This window comes from Carlito syrichta, unplaced genomic scaffold (genome assembly GCF_000164805.1).
Source record: "Carlito syrichta isolate Samal-C Ts95f unplaced genomic scaffold, Tarsius_syrichta-2.0.1 Scaffold315921, whole genome shotgun sequence".
NCBI lineage: Eukaryota > Metazoa > Chordata > Mammalia > Primates > Tarsiidae > Carlito > Carlito syrichta.
Genome location: NW_007260017.1, coordinates 29,200 through 50,930, shown reverse-complemented (window position 1 = coordinate 50,930; position 21,731 = coordinate 29,200). Strand labels below are relative to the sequence as shown.

The window sequence follows — 21,731 nt, the reverse complement described above, 5'->3', positions numbered from 1 at the left end:
TACCAACAAGATGGATATCTATTACAGTATTTCTAGAGAAACAAATCATTAAATGAAAGAGTCAGTCCATTCAAACATTTTAGAAAATCACTTTTACAGGACATAGCAACAATTGCTGAGATCTGATAGTCTTGCAAGTTTCCTTTGTTAAAAATAACATTGGCAAAGACCATTTTATGATGCAAGAGACTATTCTGCTTTTTTGAAATTTGAGGGGAAGAGGGAATATTTATAACCTATCATGCTGAGATTTATTTTATTGGTAGTTCAAAGAAACTTCATTTTTCAAGGCAGAGGACTTGATTTCTATGAATTAACACTGAGAGAAGGAATATACGTATCTGAAAGACTCAAAACATACAAAAATGAAAGGGACATGTGTTAAGTTTTCTAGGTCTGCGATACCAAAATAACACTAACTGAGTGGCTTAAAACAAAATAAATTTATTCTCGCACAGTTGTATAGGCCAGAAGTCTGAATTCAAGGTGTTGTCAGGGCCAAATTTTCTACGTAGCCACTAAATATTTCTTGTTGAATTTGCCAGATATTTAAAGATTTGGAGCAAACCAGATGTGATCAATTTGCTAATGTGGTTTGATATGTCTAAGGCAGAAATTTTCAAACTTTGTTGAAGGAAGAGTGAGCCTTTTACAATCCCACTTCCTACATGGTACTCCATACCAATTAAATCAGTACCTGGGGTGGGAGAAAGGCTTATATATGCTTGGTGACTCTCCAGGTAATATCCGTGTGTTGTAAAGTCTGCGAAACACTCCTCAAGTAATTCAGTCATGAAAGTTGTGGAAATCTAATATGATAATCTTATGATTTAATTAATTCTAGTAAAAATCTAAAATTATTATTTTTCTAAATCAAATGACATCAGCGAGTTGGCTTAAGCTTGAGATAAAAGTTTTGGAATATATAACTGAATTCTGAACTCACTATTTAAACATTAAATATTTAGAACAGAAAATTGTGAAGACACTTCCCCCGATCAGCAACATCCTCTCAGGATTTAAAAACCAGAGAGAGAGCTGGGTCACAAGCAGGTACCTTCTACTGTAGAAAAGAGAAAATTCAAGTTCGGTAAACCTATTTCTTTTGACCAAGCAAGAAAGGGATCCCACTAGCCAGGAAGTTTTGTTGGGTATCCCTGGAGCCTAGGCAACAGCTGCAGGGTGACTTTTTGGATCGCGTCCCCTTTTCCCCGCCCCAGCGAAGAGGCGGAGACGCAGGGGACGCGCGATCCGAGCCAGGGAAATGGGCCCGCGAGCCCGGCCAGCCTTTCTCCTGCTGATGCTCTTGCGGACCGTGGTCATTCAGGGGCGACTGCTGCGTGAGTCCAGGGAGCTGCGGGCGACCTCGGGGCGCGGCGGGGAAGGAACAATCGAAACTAGCTTTGCTTAGCTCTTGGGAGTTGCTAACTTCGGCGAAGCTGCTAGGCGCCATCCACAGTCCCCCTTCCCTACTTTCTGCGAAAAGACCCCAGGAGGGGTCGGCTGCCACTGAGCTGCGGATGGGTTAACTTGCCCCAGGACCAGTCCCCTTCCCCGACTCCCGCTGTCCCCACTTTTCGGTTTGGCGATTGGATCCACCCACTCTTTCCCCGACCGTGACGCTTTTAAATAAGTCTCATAGTTTCTCACTTGAGCAGCGCTAAGCCTGGGGCTTCTTGGACTCTGATCTCGGCCTTATTGTTTCTAAGGTGGGCTGTGCGGTTTTTTTCCCCAGTCACCGCAAACAGGAAGTTCTCACCCAGGGCGACCTTGGCCGGAGTATCCGCCGTGAGGGCTGAGCAAACCCACGACGGACCCGCGCGGGACTTCCACCTCAGAACTAATCGTACCGAGGACCTGGAGGAGTGGGGCTGGGAATCTGAATTCCTCTCCACCTCACCCCCTTTGGGTGAGACATGGGGTGGAAGCCCCTGGTGGTGGTAGGCTTCTAAGAGGCCTACCTTGGGCCTTTCCCCGATTCTTGGCGATTCTTTTGCCTGGAAAATAAAGTATGCACATTTTAGGTTTGAGCTCAATTGAACACCTCACTTTTTCAGCCAGACGTTGTCGATTTGCAATGTGTTGTATAATTAACAGTTTTTTTCCGAAAGGATGCCAAAGTAATGATAATTAACATTTACATAATGAATTCAGTTTTAAGCCTCATTCATATCTGTGATCTTATTGGACTTTCACTTGGGAGGTAGGATCGTTTTGTTTTGTTTTGTTTTTGAGTTGGAATCTTACTCTGTCACCCAGGCTGGAGTGCGGTGTCACGCTCACAGCCACTGAAGCCTTGATCTGCTGGACTCAAGCGATCCTTCCAAGGAGCTGGAACTACAGGCATGCCACCAGCACACCCAGCTAATTTTTTGTCTTATTGTAGAGATGAGGTGTCACCAAGTTGCCCGTGCTGATCTGGAACCCGTAAGCTCAGACAGTCCTCTTGCCTTCACCTCCCAAAGTGCAGGGATTATAAACGTGCGCCACCGCGCCTGACTAGGAGAGGGTTATTTTACTATAAATTAACTATCCTCAGGTTAAATAACTCCCTCCAGGATACAAAGAATGTAAGCAATCTGGTTTTCTGATGTTAAATATTTCTGCTGCTTCTGATAGTGACTTTGCCCTGTTGTCTAGTACAGCACTCTGTGTTTCACATGCCACCAGTCGCATAACACCACTTTGAGGGTAGGTGCTATGTGTATCGGCATTTTAGAGATGACAAGAATGCACATGGGCTGCTGAGGGGTAACTTTGTTAATGATACACTGGGCTTTAGCTGTAGAGCTCATGTCTCCGCTTCATAGTTATGATTCTTAAACATCGCACTACATTAGAGGCTGAAAAATAAAATCTGATGATAAACAGAAACATTCATTGTTCACAAGTGTAAAATGAGTCCCAACCATGTATTTAACCGTTCTAGGCCCTGGGGAAAGAGCAGGGAACCAAGTCTTTGCTCTCTGATATTTTGCATTCTAGCAGGAGAGCTGCCAATAAGCAAACAAGCAAAAAGATAAACAGCATCAGGTAATGATGATGGGTGCGCTGTAAAGATGTGAAGTAGAGGGGTCAGAGTTAGACACACACAAATTCCTCAGGACTTGCCTCTAAGTAGTTCTGGGACCAACTCCTGAGCTCAACTACTATGAATAGAGACCTCTTAGGATTTAGAGTCTGTCAGCTCCAAGGGAAACTATCTGTTTGTGAGTAATGGAGCAAAGTGTGGGGGAAGTGAGGGGTGGCAACCAAATGCAGCAGAAGGAGGCGTATTAGGAGAAAGAAGCCAGGACTGTCATATGGAGGGAAGGCAGGACTTTGTCTCACTCTTCCCAGAGTGACAACCAGACACAACTGACGAGATCATTTGATTCAGGTGTGTGGAGCCTCTGCCTCCTGTTCCCCCACCCCCCATACTACACATTGGTGAAAGCAAGTTGCTCTCTCCTCAGGTTCACACTCTCTGCACTACCTTTTCATGGGTACGTCAGAGCGGGACCTTGGATCTTCCTTGTTTGAGGCTTTGGGCTATGTGGATGACCAGTTGTTTGTGTCCTATGATCACGAGAGTCGCCGTGTGGAGCCCCGAGCCCCATGGGTGTTGGGTAGAACTTCAAGCCAGCTGTGGCTGCAGCTGAGTCAGAGCCTGAAAGGGTGGGATCACATGTTCATTGTTGACTTCTGGACCATCATGGACAACCACAACCACAGCAAGGGTATGTGGAGATGGGCACCTCACCTTCCTGAGGTAGTTGGAGTGTTTTACTGCCTCAGGGATGCCTCTTGAGGGAAAGAGCTGGAAGTGTGAGGTACTGTGGGGCAGGTGAACTGAGAAGTTTCTTCCTGAGATCATTCGGTCCTTGGGGAGGGTGGAAACAGGGACCTACTATTTGGTTTCACTAATAAGGCTGGCGGTGTTTCCAGGGTCCCACACCCTGCAAGTGATGCTAGGCTGTGAGATTCAAGAGGATAACAGCACCAGAGGCTTCTGGAAGTACGGGTACGATGGGCAGGACTACCTTGAATTCTGCCCTGAGATGCTGGATTGGATAGCAGCAGAGCCCAGGGCCCAGGCCACCAAGTTGGAGTGGGACGTACACAAGATCCGGGCCAAGCAGAACAGGGCCTACCTCGAGAGGGACTGCCCAGAACAGCTACATCAGTTGCTGGAGCTGGGGAGAGGTGTTCTGAACCAGAAAGGTATGGTGGAAACAGCCTTCTGCTCCACACTGTAGTGGCAGAGTAGGGCACAGGATCTCTGGCTGGGGTTTCAGAATGGCTGAGATTGTGTGACTCTCCAAGTTCTGGGAGGGGAGTTTCCCAATTGAAGGATTTGTACCTTATCATTGAAATGAGTCATGAGTCATGAGTCATGGTTTTATTTTATTTTTTTCTCCATTCATGTGGCCAATGAAATATCCCTAGTTCTTGTTTTGATTTAACCAAGAATGCCTTTTATATTTATACCTTTTAAGAATTCAGAGATTTAACTATCACATAAATATCAAGACAAGAAAAGTCTTGGTATTCCAAGTGAGGCTACTCATCAAAGTAGCAGAATCCTTTAGGTTAAATGTTTCTTCCACAGAATCTAGTAATAATCACTGAAACTGACTCTTACAAGGTTGCTTCTTACAAGAATGCTTACTGGGTTGAACCAGATGAACTCGATAGTCCATATGCAATCATTTTTGGCACACATACAAAGCCATTTCATCTGTCAAAACAACGTGTGTAACAGGTATGCATATTTACATGTTAGACAGAAGAACAGGCTGATCAGACTGTTCCATATGACACCACATCAGAGCTCAATCTTGGAACACATTTAAGGACACAAAATGATATCTCTCCAGATTGTTTTTTCTGAAAAAGTTGTTTTTTCCTTCCTCAAATCTATAGAAGGAAGTGAAAGTTTCAGTCTTCCTGACAAGGATAAAAAGATCCCTTCTCTACCTACTTCCTCTTTCCTGTTAAGTGCTTCCTTTGGTGAAGGTGACTCATTATGTGACCTCAGCAGCAACCACTCTATGGTGTCGGGCTCTAAACTTCTACCCAAAGAATATCACATGAGATGGCTGAAGGATCAGCAGCCACTGGATGCCAAGGAGATGGAGACTAAGGATGTGGTGCCCAATGGGGATGGGACCTACCAGGGCTGGGTAGTCTTGGATGTACCCCCTGGGGAAGAGCAAAGATATTCCTGCCAGGTGGAGCTCCCAGGTCTGGATCAACTTCTCGCTTCAGGTACGTGACAGATGACATCTGGGAGATGAGAACTCCTGTTTTGGGTAAAACTGAGGGGAGAGGAAAGGGAGTGTAGTGTCAACATGGCAATGAAACAGGATCTGTTCTTTGTTGGGGTATAAACTGGGGGTGGCAATCAAAGACTTTAACTTTCTTTTGCTGTTTTAGAGCCCTCACCATCTGGCACCCTGGTCATTGGAGTCATCAGTGTGATCGCTGTTTGTGTCATCATCTGCTTTGTCGGAATTTTGCTCAGAATCTTAAGAAAGAGGCAGGCTTCGAGTGAGTAGGAACAAAGAGAAAGTCTCTTACTACCTCTGCCCCCAGGACACAATAGTTCTCCTGCAGGAAGTGGGATAGGAGGGCAGAGGGGATTTGACATCTGTGGGAAGCTCTCTTTTCTCTCATTTTTTGGGCAATCACTAGCATCTCCTTGGGAGCAGGAAAAGAGTTAATGTTTTTCTTAGAATGAAAGTTCCTAATTCAACAAGCATCTTTTTAGCATCTACTATTTTACAAGGACTGTTTAGGTCGTGCAGGGGCTTGGAGTTTGAAAAAATCACTATAACTATTCCCAAAACCCAAATCTAGTAGATAATAAAGTTGATGATAAGTAAATGCAGTTAAAGGTGACCCTTTGAGGCCCTAAGGCAAATAGGAAGCAAGTGATTTGGGGTGTCCAAGGAAAAAAGTGATCACATTCAGCTAAGGATCAAGAAAGTCTTCTGGATCTTGAAGAAGTAGAATTTCTTTCAGTGTGGTTAGGATGAGGGAAGGGCAACACAGATAAAGCAACCATGCCAAGTGAGGGAGTGGAAGGTATAGTGGGAGGTGAGAAGTAATTACTGTACTTTGTTCTTGACTTGGCATACTCATCAATCACTAATTCTGCATTTCTGCCATCTGAATATCTGTGGTGTGGGGAAAAGAGAGGCAGACAGAAGCCAGCTTATGCAGAGTCCTGGGGATCTTTGGGACATTATGTTATGATCACTGATGAGGCAATGCAGGAACCTAAGCAAGGAAGGACATTATCTCCCTTGCGTGGTGAATAGGTTGTTAGGAAGTGAGATGGGAGGTCAGCAAACCAGTTAGAAGGCCAATAAGCAATTTTAGAAGAGAGATAATGATGTCTGAAATCCAGTATTGCTCTGAGACAAGAGTGGCAGAGTTAAAATAGGTGAATGAGGAAGGTGATGGACAGGGAAAAGGCAAGATGATGCCTAAGTTTGTGATGCCTCTCTTCTGGGTCTCTTGTCTTCATAGGAGCAGCCATGGGGGACTACGTCTTAACTGAATGTGAGTGAAGTGCAGCCTGCAGACCCATGTGAGGCGACAATGCTGGAGTCTCAAAGAGGGGACATAACTGTGGGGTGCTTCATGTTTCAGGACAGAATGGAATCTAACAAATACTGCCCAAAGAACTCTCTGCTTTCCCTTACCTGTTCACTTTCTCAGAAAGATTTCCCCGTTTTGGTTTTGAGTTCTTCCTGCATGCCAGTGACACCCAGCTGTGCTCTTTCCCCCCTTGTAGCAGTCTCTCATGAATCTCAAGCTGCATTTAGAGGCTTCCTTCATTTCCTCCCTCACCTCAGACCCCACACATCTATGTCATCTCATATTCTACCTCTGCAAGAGGGCTTCTTAAATTTGGGGGACTCACAATTAAACATCTGAAACAAAATCTATGAACCCTGAGGCATGCACGCTCATACCCCTACCAGAATTTTGCACACATATCCAAGTACTTCCTGGACTCCTCAACTTTCCTTCAAATCTTCTCTGTTATTTAGTAACTCATCTGTCACCAAGCCTTAAGGACTCTTCTGTCAGAGTGAAATCTGTGTTGTACAGCTGTGAAGGCTATACACTGCAGAACCAGAAGAGACATCTTTCCCAAAAAAAGGCATCATAGATGTTTGTGTGTATTTCTTATTTTATTTTTATTTTTAAAAATAATTTTCTGTAGATATGGATTCTCACTATGTGGCAGGAGGCGGCATATGCTCAAATATATTTCTTGTGTGATTGAGTGAATAAACAGAAACACATGAGGCTGATTCGTTGGCCTCACCTGGGCTGCCACTAGCCCAGCAGCAAGAAGGAAAGGTTGATAGCAGTTAAAGGTATTTCCCTTTGAAAGACAAGTTGCAACTTTAAAGGCCCACCCGGCGTCAGGCAGGTTTTGTTTAAGAAAGGCCAAATGGCCCAGAGACTGACTATTTCTTGGAAATGAAAAAGAGTCTTATCTAAAGTCCCCCTTCCGAGGTTTACAATCCTGCAGTTCCTGGAAACCATTTGTTCTTTGAAAAATCTGATTTTGCTGAGTACAACCTTGTAAGATTCCAAAGGAAGTATGAAATCACTCAACACAACCCCCCTCCCTTACCTAAACGAGGGTATAAGACCCCACGTCTCCTGTTCTGGGGTGCTCGAGCTTAATTTGAATGCATGAAGTTCTTGGGCCCGCTGTGCTAGTGCTAGCCAGCGTAATAAAGTGCCACTTCCTATAATAGTCTCGGTGTCACAATCTCTCTATTTTTCCTGCTACAACTATGCTACCCAGACTGGTCTCAAACTTCGGGCCTCAAGCAACCCTTCTGCCTTGGCCTCACAAAGTGCTAGCATTACAAGCACAAGCCACTGCACCCAGCCATTTGTGTGTATTATGATTTTTTTTAAGCTTGTGGGAAAAAAGTATCCCGAAGAAGACTAAGAAGTGTCTTTTCTAATTTGTACAAAGGTATCATATAGGTTTTCAGAAATTAATGATACCTGCATTTTTTATGTCTCTCTAGTATTCCAGACCTGAAGTACCACAGTAATTTTCTACCTGGTCTCTACTGACCCTCTCTCCTTGTTCAGATAATTAAAATTGTGATACAAATGCTAATAATAATGACTAAAGCACTTTCTTGATGCCAGACTCTGTTTTGAGCACCTACTAACATGCAACTATTGCTTGCAATTCTTACAATATTTCTGTAAGGTAGGTACTATTACCCCCTTCCTTTTTTTTTTAAAGACAAAGGAAGTGAAGTATAGAATGTCTCATAGCTTGCCAGGGGTAGAGACAGGTTTCAGACTCAGTCAACCTGGTTGTTTGATCTGTCTCGCATACCACTACATTCAGGAAGTTTAGATATGAGGAATAAATGGAGAAGGAAGAGATGGCTGTGGAGATGACTCTTGCCTCACTGTATCTCTTCTCAATGAGTTTGAACCAAATGAAGGGAAACAGCAGAAAATAGCCTACTGATCCTCAGCTGCCATGTTTACTTTCAAAGTTCCTATGGGAATGACCCAGAATGTGACTCCTTTGCTCCTCTGTTGCTCCCCCTGGCATCTGTCTCTTCAGCACCTACACAAGAACTGTAATTGGTGGAGACAGTTAGTGGTTGTGCTAGGCTTCACATAGAGTGTCCTTCCTTGTTCAATGCCTCTAGAGTCAGAACCCTGCTGGTATTTCCCTCAATGAGCTGAAACAACCTCTCTCATGTCAAGATGGTAAAATGGAAGCCATCAAGGAGCTTGGAAGATGTCCAGGCATCTTTCTGCCTTCCCTGGGATTCTGGTTCTCAACTCCAATTTTTAAAAAAATTAATTAAGTTACTCAGGAATTAATAGATTCTGGGAAAGTGATTTATCTGGCCATATTCGAAAGAGTCTTAATATCCATATCAAGATGGCATGTATTTACTTCATGCTGCTACATACATTTGGCTGCATAGCTGTGACACAAGCATTGTCCTGGAGGGCAGGTGCCCCAGGAGACTAATTACAGCTCAAAAGTTTGTTTTGTAGACATTGAATTTGAGCAGAGGGCCAGGCGTAGTGGCTCAGCCTGTAATCCCAGCACAGCCTGTAATCCCAGCACAGCCTGTAATCCCAGCACTTTGGGAGGCCGAGGCAAGTGGATGCTTGAGCCCATGGGTTCAAGACCAGCTGGGGCAACTTGGAGGGACCTCATCTCTACAATAAATCAAAAATTAGCCAGGCATGGTAACGCACGCCTATAATTCCGGCTACTGGTAAGGATGAGGCAGAAGGATTATTGGAGCCCAGTAAGTCAATGCTGGGGTGGCTGTGAATGTACCACTGCACTCCAGCCTGGGCGACGGAGACTCCAACTCAAAAAACAAAAACTTTTTTCTTTTTTCTCATTATAAAAGTTATATAGAAAAAAGTAAAAGTAATTTGCGCTCATTGTAGAAAAGTTGGAAAAAATTCAAAGTAAAGTTATTATTTTATTAGCCAGTGATAAACCCTACTAACAACTTGTATATTACCTTTTAGTATTATTGCTGCATTAAAATATATAAAATTAACAAATATATATTTTAATAAGTGTAAAATTGTGGTGTGTACTGCATGATTTTACTAACATTCTTACCTGGACAGTGTATATATACTTAATTGCTATGCCATTTGGGGGACATTTATATTGTTTCTAATATGTTTTTACATTTTGTTTTATGAAATAGTTTCATTAAACTGTGGTGGCTAAAGTAACTGTTTTTCTTCATTCTGGGGGAAGAATCATCTAAATTGTAAAAGATTGGTTATTTTACCTCCAAACCATGCTGGAAGTACTGAAAAGTTCTTTCTCTCTAAATACCATCCTATACTCAAAGCACATTACCAAAAGGCTTCAGTTACTCTTCTACCTCATGAAGAATACGTTACAATTAATTAGGTAACACTTGTTTCATATTGGCTTTATTTCACATGAGCCGAGATTTCAAGAAACACCCTAGTCTTCCGGTAACATATGTACTAAGCACAAGCAATTGTGGTCAATTTTTTTCCAACAGAAATTATAGATCTCCATTTTCTTTCAGTGTGTCTTATCTCAATTTTTCTGACTTTGTTAATCAATTCTTAAGGTCAATTTCATTTAAAAGATCAAAGACTTACATTTTAAATTTTGTCTTATTTCACCTCTGGCAAAAACCACTCACAAAGCAGGGTATTATGGAGAAGTGCGACACCTGGTGGCTATGGGTAAACTTATCATAGTGGTTACGTGACTGGAGAGATCCTGGGCTATGGACTAGGCAAGTACACTGAGACTAGTTGTAGAGGAAAGCCCCTAAAAGTTTGTGAAAATAAGCACGAAACTACTGGAATTGCTGGAATCACAGGCTAGTGAACTGGGTACAGAATAGAGGGAAAACAACCCTGTTAACTGAGTCAAGTACAGCAGGTGATTGAGGCCTCCTGGGAGATATAGGCCAAAATTCTTAAGTTATAACAATGTCATTTTCTGGTGCTATGTATATATTATATATTATGGAACATTTTTCAGGGACACGTATATTTTAAAACAAGATGTTTTCTCTAAACTGTCAAAATTTCTTATCAGATATCATTTTTTTTAAAAGCAGAATTTATTGAGAGGACAGAAAAGCTCCCACAGTGGGAGGGGACCCGAGGGGGTTGCCCTCAGATATCATTTTTAAACTACCATTTTGTCTAACCACACTCTGATTTAATAATTACTCGCACTCCCCAAAGCTATTGAAATTTTAAAAAATTTATTATTAGCACTTACATATTCATGACTTTCAATATTAAAGATTTTCATGAGTGGGCTGGTATTTGTAATTTTGATTCTCTGTAGAGTTTAGGTCATAATGTGTTCTTTTCCCATTTTGCATTAGTTGTTAACTTCTACACTCTAACATGTAGAATATTAATATGCTACTAAAGCATTTTGTGTGTCAACTTTATTAGAAAACCTAGACTGCCTTGACACGCTGCATATATTTTTTTACTTGACATAGCATGCATTTTGGTATCTCAAGCATTCTGTTTCTGTGTAATTGTTTAAGGTATAGAAGTGATACATATGGTGCATTTTGAGTAGATGCTTCGATAGTATATATTTCTTGCCTACATTAATTTACATACTCAATGTTATCCATAGCATGAATATTTTCAAAAACTATTTTTTTCAGCTAATTATTATTAAGTACTTGCCAGATGTTAGGCTCTGTTCTAAGTCTTAAGTTAATTCCTGCAAAGACTGCTATGAAATAGGATCTATTGTTATTCTGTTATCCTTATTTTGCTATTATGAAACCAAGGCACAGAGAAGTTAGTTAACTTGCTGAAGTTTACACAGCTAGAAAACAGTTATGCTGGATGTTTATTCTAGCTATTCTGGCTTATAGTCAAGTTCATAACCACTACACAATACTTCTATCTGAGTCAAATAAATATGTGATGTGGCATTCTGGCTCATAGTCAAGTTCATAACCACTACACAATACTTCAGTCTGAGTAAAGAAAACATGTGGTGTGGCGTTGTTACCATCTTGTTGTGATACTACTTAAATATTCATCCTGATGCCTCGTAGCAGTGCTCCGGAAGTTTTCTTCAGTGAGGAGGGAATTTCAGAATTTGTTTGATCCCTCTAATTTTTTCCTAAGCATTTTGAAATATTTTGGGGGTATATTTTTTAAATTTAAGGATATTTTGTCTGTTCATGCACTAATTTCTAACTATTGAATTCACATATCTATTTGTCCTCTTTAACATGCAGGTAGAAAAATTGGGATGAGTAGCCTTGAAGCACCTACAAATAATTGTATCTACCAAATTTGGGTACAAAGTGCTGTTATTCTTACTTTAAAAATCAAATTCTGGCTTTTGTCCTGAAAATATTTAAAAGAATTTTAGGGCTGGGTTTGGTGGCTCAACCTGTAATCCCAGCACTTTGGGAGGTCGAGGCGAGTGGATTGCCTGAGCCCGTGGGTTCGAGACCCGCCCTGGCAACTCGGTGAGACCTCGTCTCTACAATAAATTAAAAATTAGCCAAGCGTGGTAGTGCGTGCCTGTAGTTCCAGCTACTTGGAAGACTGAGGTGGAAGGATCGCCGGAGCCCAGCAGGTCGAGGTTGCAGTGGCCGGGAGCGTGCACTGCACTCCAGTCTGGGCAACAGAGTGAGACTCCAACTCAAAAAAAGAAAAAAGAAAAAAAGAAAGGAAATGTCAAAGGGACCGATTTAATGAGACTGACTGAAATAGCACTCTTGAGAGAGAACCATGGTTTGTGATTCAGATTTATAGACAATGAGCCATAAAAGGTATATCATGGTGTCTTGAACTGACCTAAGTAAAACTGGCTGTTCACAATTGTCAGGTTGTTTTGGTAGATATAGGTTGTGGTAGCTATAGGTTGTTAGGGTCACACTCTCCCAGCTGGGCCTCCAGTATGTTAGGTCAGGCTCTCTGGGGCTGTGCCTGCGGTGCAATCTGATGTAGCATGAAAGATGCAAAGAATTGCACAGAAGTTAGATTAGAAAACCAGTTTATTTAAAAGTAAATTAGAAAGAGCAAGAGCGAGAGAGGAAAGAAGATTCACCTTCCCAAGGCATGGTAGGGTAGGGGACCAAAGCCAGGAAGCATGGCAGCAGTCATAGTTCAAAAAGCACATGGCCACACCAGAGTCTAGCAAGGCAATAGCAAAATGGTTGCTGGTGGTTGAGCATCTTAACCATTTCCCTTGGATAGGGGAAGGTCATTAAGGTGATTGGGAGGTGGTCTGTTGCACATCATTAAGAAGGGGCAGGTAAGGGCAGGTACTGATGTCAGGTGATAGACAGCAGGCAGATGGGTAGGTTAGTCACATGAGTCTTATATCTTGAGGTCACCAGACATTAGGCACTTCATGCCCTCAAGTGGTGGGCTAGATGGGAGGAGACAAGGGGAAGGGGCTTTCCTGCAAGAGACCTGGCAGACATTTGCAATCCACAAACTCCTTGGCAAAAGGTGGTCTACTATCATTTCTATGGTTTTGTCCCAGTCTTCCATGTGATGGAGGTTTGCTGAGGGGTGGGATAGGCTGCCATCTTGGCCTCCAGTAAAATGTCTGAACACTTCCTAAAACCTGCATATTGGAAATTTATCTTATGTCTAACCTGTGCTAGATTCAAAGCGTGTCAGTCTAAGCACAAATGGTTATGCTGAGGCAAAATGCGAACTAAGTTTAAGTTTCTGTAAGTACCGCCTTTCTTTTTTTTGTTTTGAGTTGGAGTCTCACTCTGTCGCCCAGGCTGGAGTGCAGTGGAACACTCTTGACCACCGCATCCTCGACCTGCTGGGTCTAGCGATCCTTCTACCTCAGCTTTCTAAGTAGCCGGAACTACAGGTGAGTGCTACCACGCCCAGATAATTTTTTGATTTATTGTAGAGACAAGGTCTCACCTTTTTGCCCAGGCTGGTCTAGAACCTGCAGGCTCAGGCAATCCTTTTGCCTCGGCTTTCCAAAATGTTGGGATTACAGGCTTGAGCTACCGCACCCGGCCAGGTACCTTCTTTCATAAGTGGTCTCCAATTACCTGAGGTAAGTGAAGGCTTTAGGTCTCTTTTCTCATCCTTCTCATCAAATAATATATTACAACGAAAGCCAAGTCTCGGACAGAAATCTATCATAAAAATGTATTCATGTCGGGCTGGGTGACTCAGCCTGTAATCCCAGAACTTTAGGAGGCCGAGGCGAGAAGTTTGCCTGAGCGCGCGGGTTCGAGACCCACCCAGGCAACTTGGTGAGATCTCGTCTCTACAATAAGTCAAGTAGTTCCAGCTACTTGGAAGGCTGAGGCGGAAGGATCACAGGAACCAAGCAGGTCAAGGCTGCAGTGAGTGGGAGCGTGCCACTGCCCTCCAGCCTGGGTGACAGAGTGAGACTCCAACTCAAAAAAAGAAAAAAAATGTTTTCATGAATGGGTATAAACAATTACATGACTTGAAACACTAATGTCCCTCTGATACAGAGACTCGCTAGTCTGTCCATATTGTCACAACCCCTAGAGAAGGACATGGCAAGGGCACAAGCACTCTTGTACATTCCTGAATATTCCAAAGAGCTAATAAAAGGTGCCCTTCCCTTTTTCTCCTATACACTCCCAGTAAATAGCTTCAGGGGATCCTTGACTTCCCTGTAGTCTATGCCCCATCAACTGAAAGATGCAAATCTCCTTTTATATCCTTTTTCTGAGCGGTTATAAGTTTGAATAATATAGTAACAATGTAGTCATAAGCCTTGTGATTTCTATAACTTTTGTACCAATGTTACTGAAAGTTTTGTGATTTGCATAACTTTTGCGTATGCATGATGTCTTAGAACCTTTACTCTATGGAAAGCTTGTTTACCGCTTCTGCCAGGCCCTACTGATAAAAGCTATGAGATACCTCTGATACCTGGCATCAGGAAGTCTGGACTGAAAAATGTCACTGTCAATAAATGTGGCTGAAACTATACTGGACTTGGTGGCTCAGCCTATAATCCCAGCACTTTTTGAGGCTGAGGCAAGTGGATTGCCTGAGCCTGTGGGTTTGAGACCAGCCTGGGCAATCTGGCGAGACCTCGTGTCTACAATAAATCAAAAAATTAGCCGGGCATGGTGGCGCGTGCCTGTAGTTCCAGTTACTTGGAAGGCTGAGGCGGAATAATCACCTGAGCCCAGTAGGTCGAAGCTGCAGTGGCCATGAGCGTGCCACTGCACTTCAACATGGGTGACAGAGTGAGACTCCAACTCAAAAAATAAAAAAAAATTAAAAAAGGACTCCAATTAAAAAAAAAATGTGGCTGAAACTCAAGTTCTATGCAACGCTCTGCTGGTCATGTGGCTAATGTATAGGTACTAACTGAAAGGGTCTATGGGGGATAAGAGAGGAGGTTGTAGTTAAAACAACGCATATAAATCGCAAATGGAGCACAGCGTTGCAACAGCCCAAAAAGCTAACACTGTGCTCTAACAGTGTCCTGTTACTAATTGCTTTACTGCTAATATCTGCTTTCCCCAAGACCCGCGTCCCAAAGCTACGTGACTGATAATGTCCTAGTACTGACTGTCAGTGTTTGCTTTCCTAAGGCTGCATTTCAGAGACAAGTGATAATGACTGGTTTTAGTGCGGACATCTGCACTTCAAGGCTGTGGGACCAGCCTCAACTGTGCCGACATCTGCATTTCAAGGCCGGGTCACCAACAGCTCAGACTCCCTAAATTGCTTCTTGACACCCAACCCAAACTCCCTAAACTGCTTCTCGACGCCCAATTAACCTGCACTGGGGTTTATAAGTGGCCTGCAAGAAAACAAAGGCCGCTGGTTTCTCTCTATAGAGCCAGCCACTCCCTCCTTCTTTTCTTTAATAAACATTTTATTTTCTATTTTTTATTTTTTTTGAGTTGGAGTATTCTGTCACCCAGACTGGAGTGCAGTGGCCGCTCCCTGCCACCGCAGCCTCGACCTGCTGGGCTCCAGCGATCCTTGCGCCTCAGCCTTCTGAGTAGCCGGAATTATAGGCGTGCGCTACCACGCCCGGCTAATTTTTTGATTTATTGTAGAGATGAAGTCTTGCCTGCCCAGGTGGGTCTCGAACCCGCAGGCTCAGGCAAATCCACTCATCTCAGCCTCCCAAAGGCGTGGGATTACAGGCTGAGCCACCGAGCCTGGCTTAATAAACATTTTAAACCACCAGTGATTCGTCTCTTCCTTCTCGGCATACATTACACTAACTACTCTAGACTTATAAAAGTGAACTGTAGAAGACGCCCGGAGGGGAAACAGAACTATTTTAGCAACACCTTGAGTCTGGCTCTTCTCCCTGGATGTGAAATCAGAAATAAACTTCTTTCGACCAGTTCCCTGTCCCTTTGATTTATTGGCATCAAGGGAGCAGCCGAGAATGTTACTTGGACCATGACAACCTGTCGTCTACGCACTTCCGGTAAGTAGCTTCAAGGGATCCTTGACTTCCCTGTAGACTACACCCAAGATGTAAATCCCTATTTACTCTCTTTGAACTATATAATATCAATGTAATGGTAAGTCTTGTGATCTGCATAACTTTTGCAATGCATGATGTCTTAGGCCTTGTAAACTTTCTTTCTTTTTTTTTTTTTTTTTAGTTGGAGTCTCACTCTGTCACCCAGGCTGGCATACAGTGGCATGCTTACGGCCCCCACAGCCTCAACCTACTGGGCTCAGGCGATCCTTCCACCTCAGGCTTCCAAGTGTCTGGAACTACAGTAAACTTTCTTTACTCTAAACGTCACTAAATGTAAAATGCAGTCATAATTTAAGTTCTGTATAATGTTCTGCTGGTCATGTGGCTAATATATAGGTACCAATAACTCTGGACTATAAAGGTGAACTGTAAAAGCCTGGAGGGTAAGCAGAGCCATTTTAGAAAGACCTCGAGTCTGGTTCTGCTTCCTGGATTTGAACTCAGAAATAAACTTCTTTCTACCAGTTCCCTGTCCCTTTGATTTATTGGTGTCAAGGGGAGCAGCCTAGCGTTACTCGGACCATAACACTTTGAAGTTTTTTTTTTTGTTGAATTGGAGGGCAGTGGCACACTCACAGTCACTGCAATCTCAACTGCTGGGCTCCGGCGAACCTTCTGCCTCAGCCTTCTAAGTAGCTGGAACTACAGGCATGAGCCACCATGCCCAGCTAATTTTATTTTATTTTATTGTAGAGGTAAGGTCTTACCAAGTTGCCCAGGCTGGTCTTGAACCTGTGAGCTCAGGCATCCTCTCACCTCCTTCCAAAGTGCTGGATTATAGGTGTGAGCCACTGCAGGGTTTAGTAAGGTATAAGCCCTCTGCATTCAGGAAGTCCATCCCAAACCTTGCATGTGACAATTCTATTGCAGGACTAAGCATTATTTTTCAGCTGAATCAGATTCAGAACTCCTCTTTAAGTGGCAGAATTCAGAGTTCCAGAGTGAGGATACACTGCCAAGTGTCAGGCCTATAAGCTTACCAGATTGTCATATCCAGGACAGGGGCCTATAGAGAATAACTAGTCCTTCCCCTAGTTGGAACACCACTTGGTATGTTCTTCACCAAAGAAGAAATTATGTCTATTATCTCATATGCTAGCTAAAGACTTCTCTGGGGTAGATCCGGAGAAGGATAGTTGAAGCGTGATTTGAAGCCCTTGTGCAGCTCTCAAGTATGAACCTGTGAGTAAGGTCTTTCAAATACTAACTTACTACCTTTGATTAGGGAAATTTCAGTGTTAACAAATTACCTTTAGAAAGTAGATTTAACTGAGGTGAGAGGATTGCCTGAGCCCACAGTTTTGAGATTAGCATGGGTAACTTGGTGAGACCTCATCTTGATGCAGAGACCTGCTAATGTCTGTTCATGTTGCTGCAGCCCCTGAGAAGGGCACCCCCCCCCCCCCCCGCCCTGGTGGGTAACTTCAGGGGATCCTTCACTGCCTTGCAGATTACAATCAAAGGTGTAATCCCTATTTACTTCCCTTTTTTAGTAATCATAGGTTTAAACAATACAGTATCAATGTAATCGTAAATCTTGTGATTTGCATAACTTGTGCATCATTGTGACTGCAAGTCTTGTGATTTGTATCATTTTTGTATCAGTGTAATCGTGAGTCTTGTGACTTGGGTAGTTTTTGTAATGCATGATAAATGTCCTTTTCTTGTTTTTTTTTTTTTTTTTTTTGAGTTGGAGTCTCACTGGAGTGCAGTGGCATGCTCACAGCCACTGCAGCCTTGACCTGCTAGGCTCTGGCAATCCTTCCGCCTCAACCTTCCAAGGAGCTGGAACTACAGGTGTGCGCTACCACCACCTGGCTAATTTTTGATTTTATTGTAGAGATGAGTTCTCACCAAGTTGCCTAGGTGGGTCTTGAACTCGCAGGCTCAGGCAATCCACTTGCCTCGACCTCCCAAAGTGCTGGGATTACAGGCTGAGCCACTGAGCCTGGCCAAATGTCCTTTTCTCTATATGTCATTAATCTAAATGTAAAATGCAGTTGTAACTGTTAGGGCTAGGAGGGGTCTGGAGGCGGCAGAGCACCTCTGGAGCCAGAGTGCTGGATGTGCACACTGGTATAACCAGAGATCCAAGTAACACAAAGATTTGCAACACAGTAAGAGATGAAGAAAGAAAATATTTATTTAAGAAAAGACCACTTTCCACAGACAGGAAGAGGGCCTGCTCTCTAAGATGAGTGTGGCATTGGAGGCTGGGGAATTGGATATATTTAAAGCTCTTAGAGAGGGGTTTGGGTCAAGGAGAATGTTTAAAGTTGCACTTTTTGACGTAGATAACAGAAATCACACGTCTTGTGTCTTGGCATCACCAGGCCCTGGTATCTCATGATTCCAGGCAGTAGACTGGAGACCAGTAAACTTATTAACAATACATCAAGGCCAGAAGCACAGATGCCTCACAGGTCGGATGATTTGTAGACCCCTGAGGAAGAAAGGGGTCTGCTTTATGATTATGGGCAGATACTGGTCATGTTTGAGCGATCTGGGTTTCTGAAAAGATTAAGTCAGCAAAGTTAATCTTTATCTAAAGTATGCATTCCTCCAGGACACAGCTTTTACTTTCTCATTATTATGTTAAGATTTAGGAACAAAACAAGGTGGCTTCTCACTTTCAGTCCATCCTTTCAGTAACTTAAGTCCTATACAATGCTCTGCTGGTTACATGGCTAATAAATAGGTGCTGACAAGTTTGGACTATATATAAGTGAACTGTACAAGCCTGGAGGGCAAGCAGAACCATTTTAGAAAGACCTGAAGTCTGGCTCTGCTCGCTGGATTCGGACTCAGAAATAAACTTCTTTTTTTTTTTTTGAGTTGAAGTCTCACTGTCGCCCAGACTGGAGTGCAGTGGCCACTTCTGGCCACCACAGCCTTGGCCTGCTGGGCTCCGGCGATCCTTCCGCCTCAGCCTTCCAAATAGTTGGAACTACAGGCACGCGCTACCACGCCTGGCTAATTTTTTGATTTATTGTAGAGATGAGGTCTCACCTGCCCAGGCGGGTCTCGAACCCGCGGACTCAGGCAATCCACTCACTTCAGCCTCCCAAAGGCGTGGGATTACAGGCTGAGCCACCGAGCCCGGCTAGAAATAAACTTCTTTATACCAGTTCCCTGCCCGTTTGATTTATTGGTTTCAAGGGTAGCAGCCGAGCATTACTTGGACCATAACAATCTCTACAATGAATCAAAAACATTAGTTGGGCATGGTGGTGTGTACCTGTAGTTCCCGCTACTTGGAAGGCTGAGGCGGAATGATCACCTGAGTCCAGAGGTGGAGGCTGAGGTGGCCATGGGCATGCCAATGCACTCCAACCTGGACGACAGAGTGAGAGACTCCAACTCAAAAAAAAAAAAAAAAAAAAAAAAGTAAATTTAAGCTGGACTTGGAAGCTCATGCCTGCAATCCCAGCACTTTTGGAGATGAGAGGATTACCTGAGCTCAGGGGTTCAAGACCAGCCTGAGCAACATGGCAGGACCTCGTTTCTACAATACATAAAAAAAAAATCAGCCAGGCATGGTGATAGCATGCCTGTGGTTCCAGCTACTTGGAAGACTGAGACAAAGGATCACCTGAGCCCAGGAGGTCAAGGTTGTCATAAGCCATGATTGTGCCATTGAACTCCAGCCTGGTCACAGAGTGAGACTCTGACTAAAAAAAAAAAAAAGTTAGCACACATCATACTGTCTATGGTGAAGTAAGCTAAAGTGAATAATAGTACAGTGAGTGGGTCCTGATATTGACGCCAGTTGGGGTGCAGTGCAAAACTCTTCCTTGGCTCATTTCCAAAATGAATTTTAGAGTGGCCAGTGACGTTTTCAAACAAGGTTTATTAGAAAAAGAAAGGGAGGCCGGGTGTGGTGACTCAAGTCTGTAAGCCTGAGATAGAAAAAACAGGAATTAAGCAGGGAACTTGACCTCAAGTGTCTTATCTTAAGTAAGCAACAGCTTGCCATCTCTGCTTCTGTAAACACGCTGTAAATAAGCAGCTTCATGTCATTTTTCTTAACTGCAATCTCTGTTTCTGTAAACATGCTTTATTACACCGCATATGGAAATGTCCATAAAAATGTCTGCTTCAATGCTTGTTGTAGAAGTAACTGTTCCTGGTCCTAAGTTTAAAATTGTGAACCCATCAATGGCAAACCCATGTATGTTGTAATCAAAAAGCTCTATAAAAATGTAGCTTGAAACTGAGGGTCAGGGCTCAGGTTTTGGGAGGCTACTCCACCTGAGACTTCTGGAATAAACACCTTCGATTCTCCTTTCAGTCTCTGGTGCAATCATTCCTGTTCCCGGTGAGTTGCTGCACTTGTTGTAACAATCCCAGCACTCTGGGAGGCCGAGGTGAGAGGATTGCTACTTGGAAGGCTCAGGGGTTTGAGACCAGCCTGGGCAACTGGGTGAGACCTCATATCTACAATTGATCAAAAAGGAATAAGCCAGGTGTGGTAGTGCACACCTGTAGTTCCAGCTACTTGGAAGGCTGAGGCAGCAGGATCACCTGAGCTCAGTAGATCAAGGCTTCGGTGGCTGTGAGCATGCCACTGCACTCCAACCTGGGTGACGGAGTGAGACTCCAACAGAAAGAAAGAAAGAAAAGAAGGAAGGAAGGAAGGAAGGAAGGAAGGAAGGAAGGAAGGAAGGAAAGAAAGAAAGAAAGAAAGAAAGAAAGAAAGAAAAAGAAAGAAAGAAAAGGGGAGATAGGCCAGAGTTGGTAAGGATGAGAGAAACAATACCTTTTGCTCTTTACAATAGACCTGATATTCCTTCACAATGATATGCTAAAGAGGATGGAGTCCAGGTAACCACCACTCTGGAGACTGATATCTCTGGGCTCCTGATGGGAGGGGAGAAAGCTGAGATGAGAGGTGGGTGGGGGGTGGGAGAGGGTGTTTTCCTGAGAGCACATTGTCTTCTGCAGACTTGCCAGATGTTTCCAGTTCACAAGTTCCTTAGCTAAAAGGTAGTCTTATGATAATTTCTATGGCTTTGGTCAGTTAAGGGGTGGTATTCGGCCTTCCATTTGACAGGAAACCTGAAAGACTCTTAATGATTATTGTGCTAAACCATGAACTGAAAGGTTGGACTGTCCTATTCTTACATCTGATGGGGTTTTCTTTTGATTTGCAGAAGGGGTGAGGTAGGCTGCAGCTTGGCCTGCAGTAAAATGTCTTTTTTTTTTTTTTGAGTTGGAGTCCTTCCCCAGGCTGGAGTGCAGTGGCACTCTCAGCCACCGCAGTGTTGATCTGCTGGGCTCAGGTGATCCTTTCACCTTAGCTTTCCAAGTAGCTGGAACCACAGGTACTTGCCACCACACCCAGCTAATTTTTTTGATTTATTGTGGAGATGAGGTCTCAGCAAGTTGCCCAGGCTGGTCTTGAATCCTTGGACTCAGGCAATCTTCCTGCCTCCACCAAAATGTAATTTTATTATTTTTATTATGTTTTTTTAGTTGGAGTCTCACTCTTGTTGCCCAGGCTGCAGTGCAGTGGCACGCTCACCGCCACTGCAGCCTTGACCTGCTGGGCTCAGAGATCCTTCCACCTCAACCTTCCAAGCAACTGGAACCACAGGTGTGCGCAACCATGACCAGTTAAGTTTTTGATTTATTGTAGAGGTGAGGTCTCACCATGTTGTCCAGACTGGTCTTGAACCTGTGG

General features: G+C 43.5%; 1 protein-coding gene across 1 annotated transcript; it reads left to right on the top strand.

Annotated features, from left to right (window-relative positions):
- The first annotated feature begins 1,170 nt into the window (after nt 1–1,170).
- HFE (hemochromatosis) lies at nt 1,171–6,557 on the top strand. The gene is given in 7 exon segments (XM_021706688.1): nt 1,171–1,340; nt 3,456–3,719; nt 3,928–4,203; nt 4,982–5,068; nt 5,071–5,250; nt 5,419–5,532; nt 6,517–6,557. Coding segments are annotated over 7 exon segments (1,038 nt in total). The 5' UTR covers nt 1,171–1,264.
- Nucleotides 6,558–21,731: the final 15,174 nt, after the last annotated feature.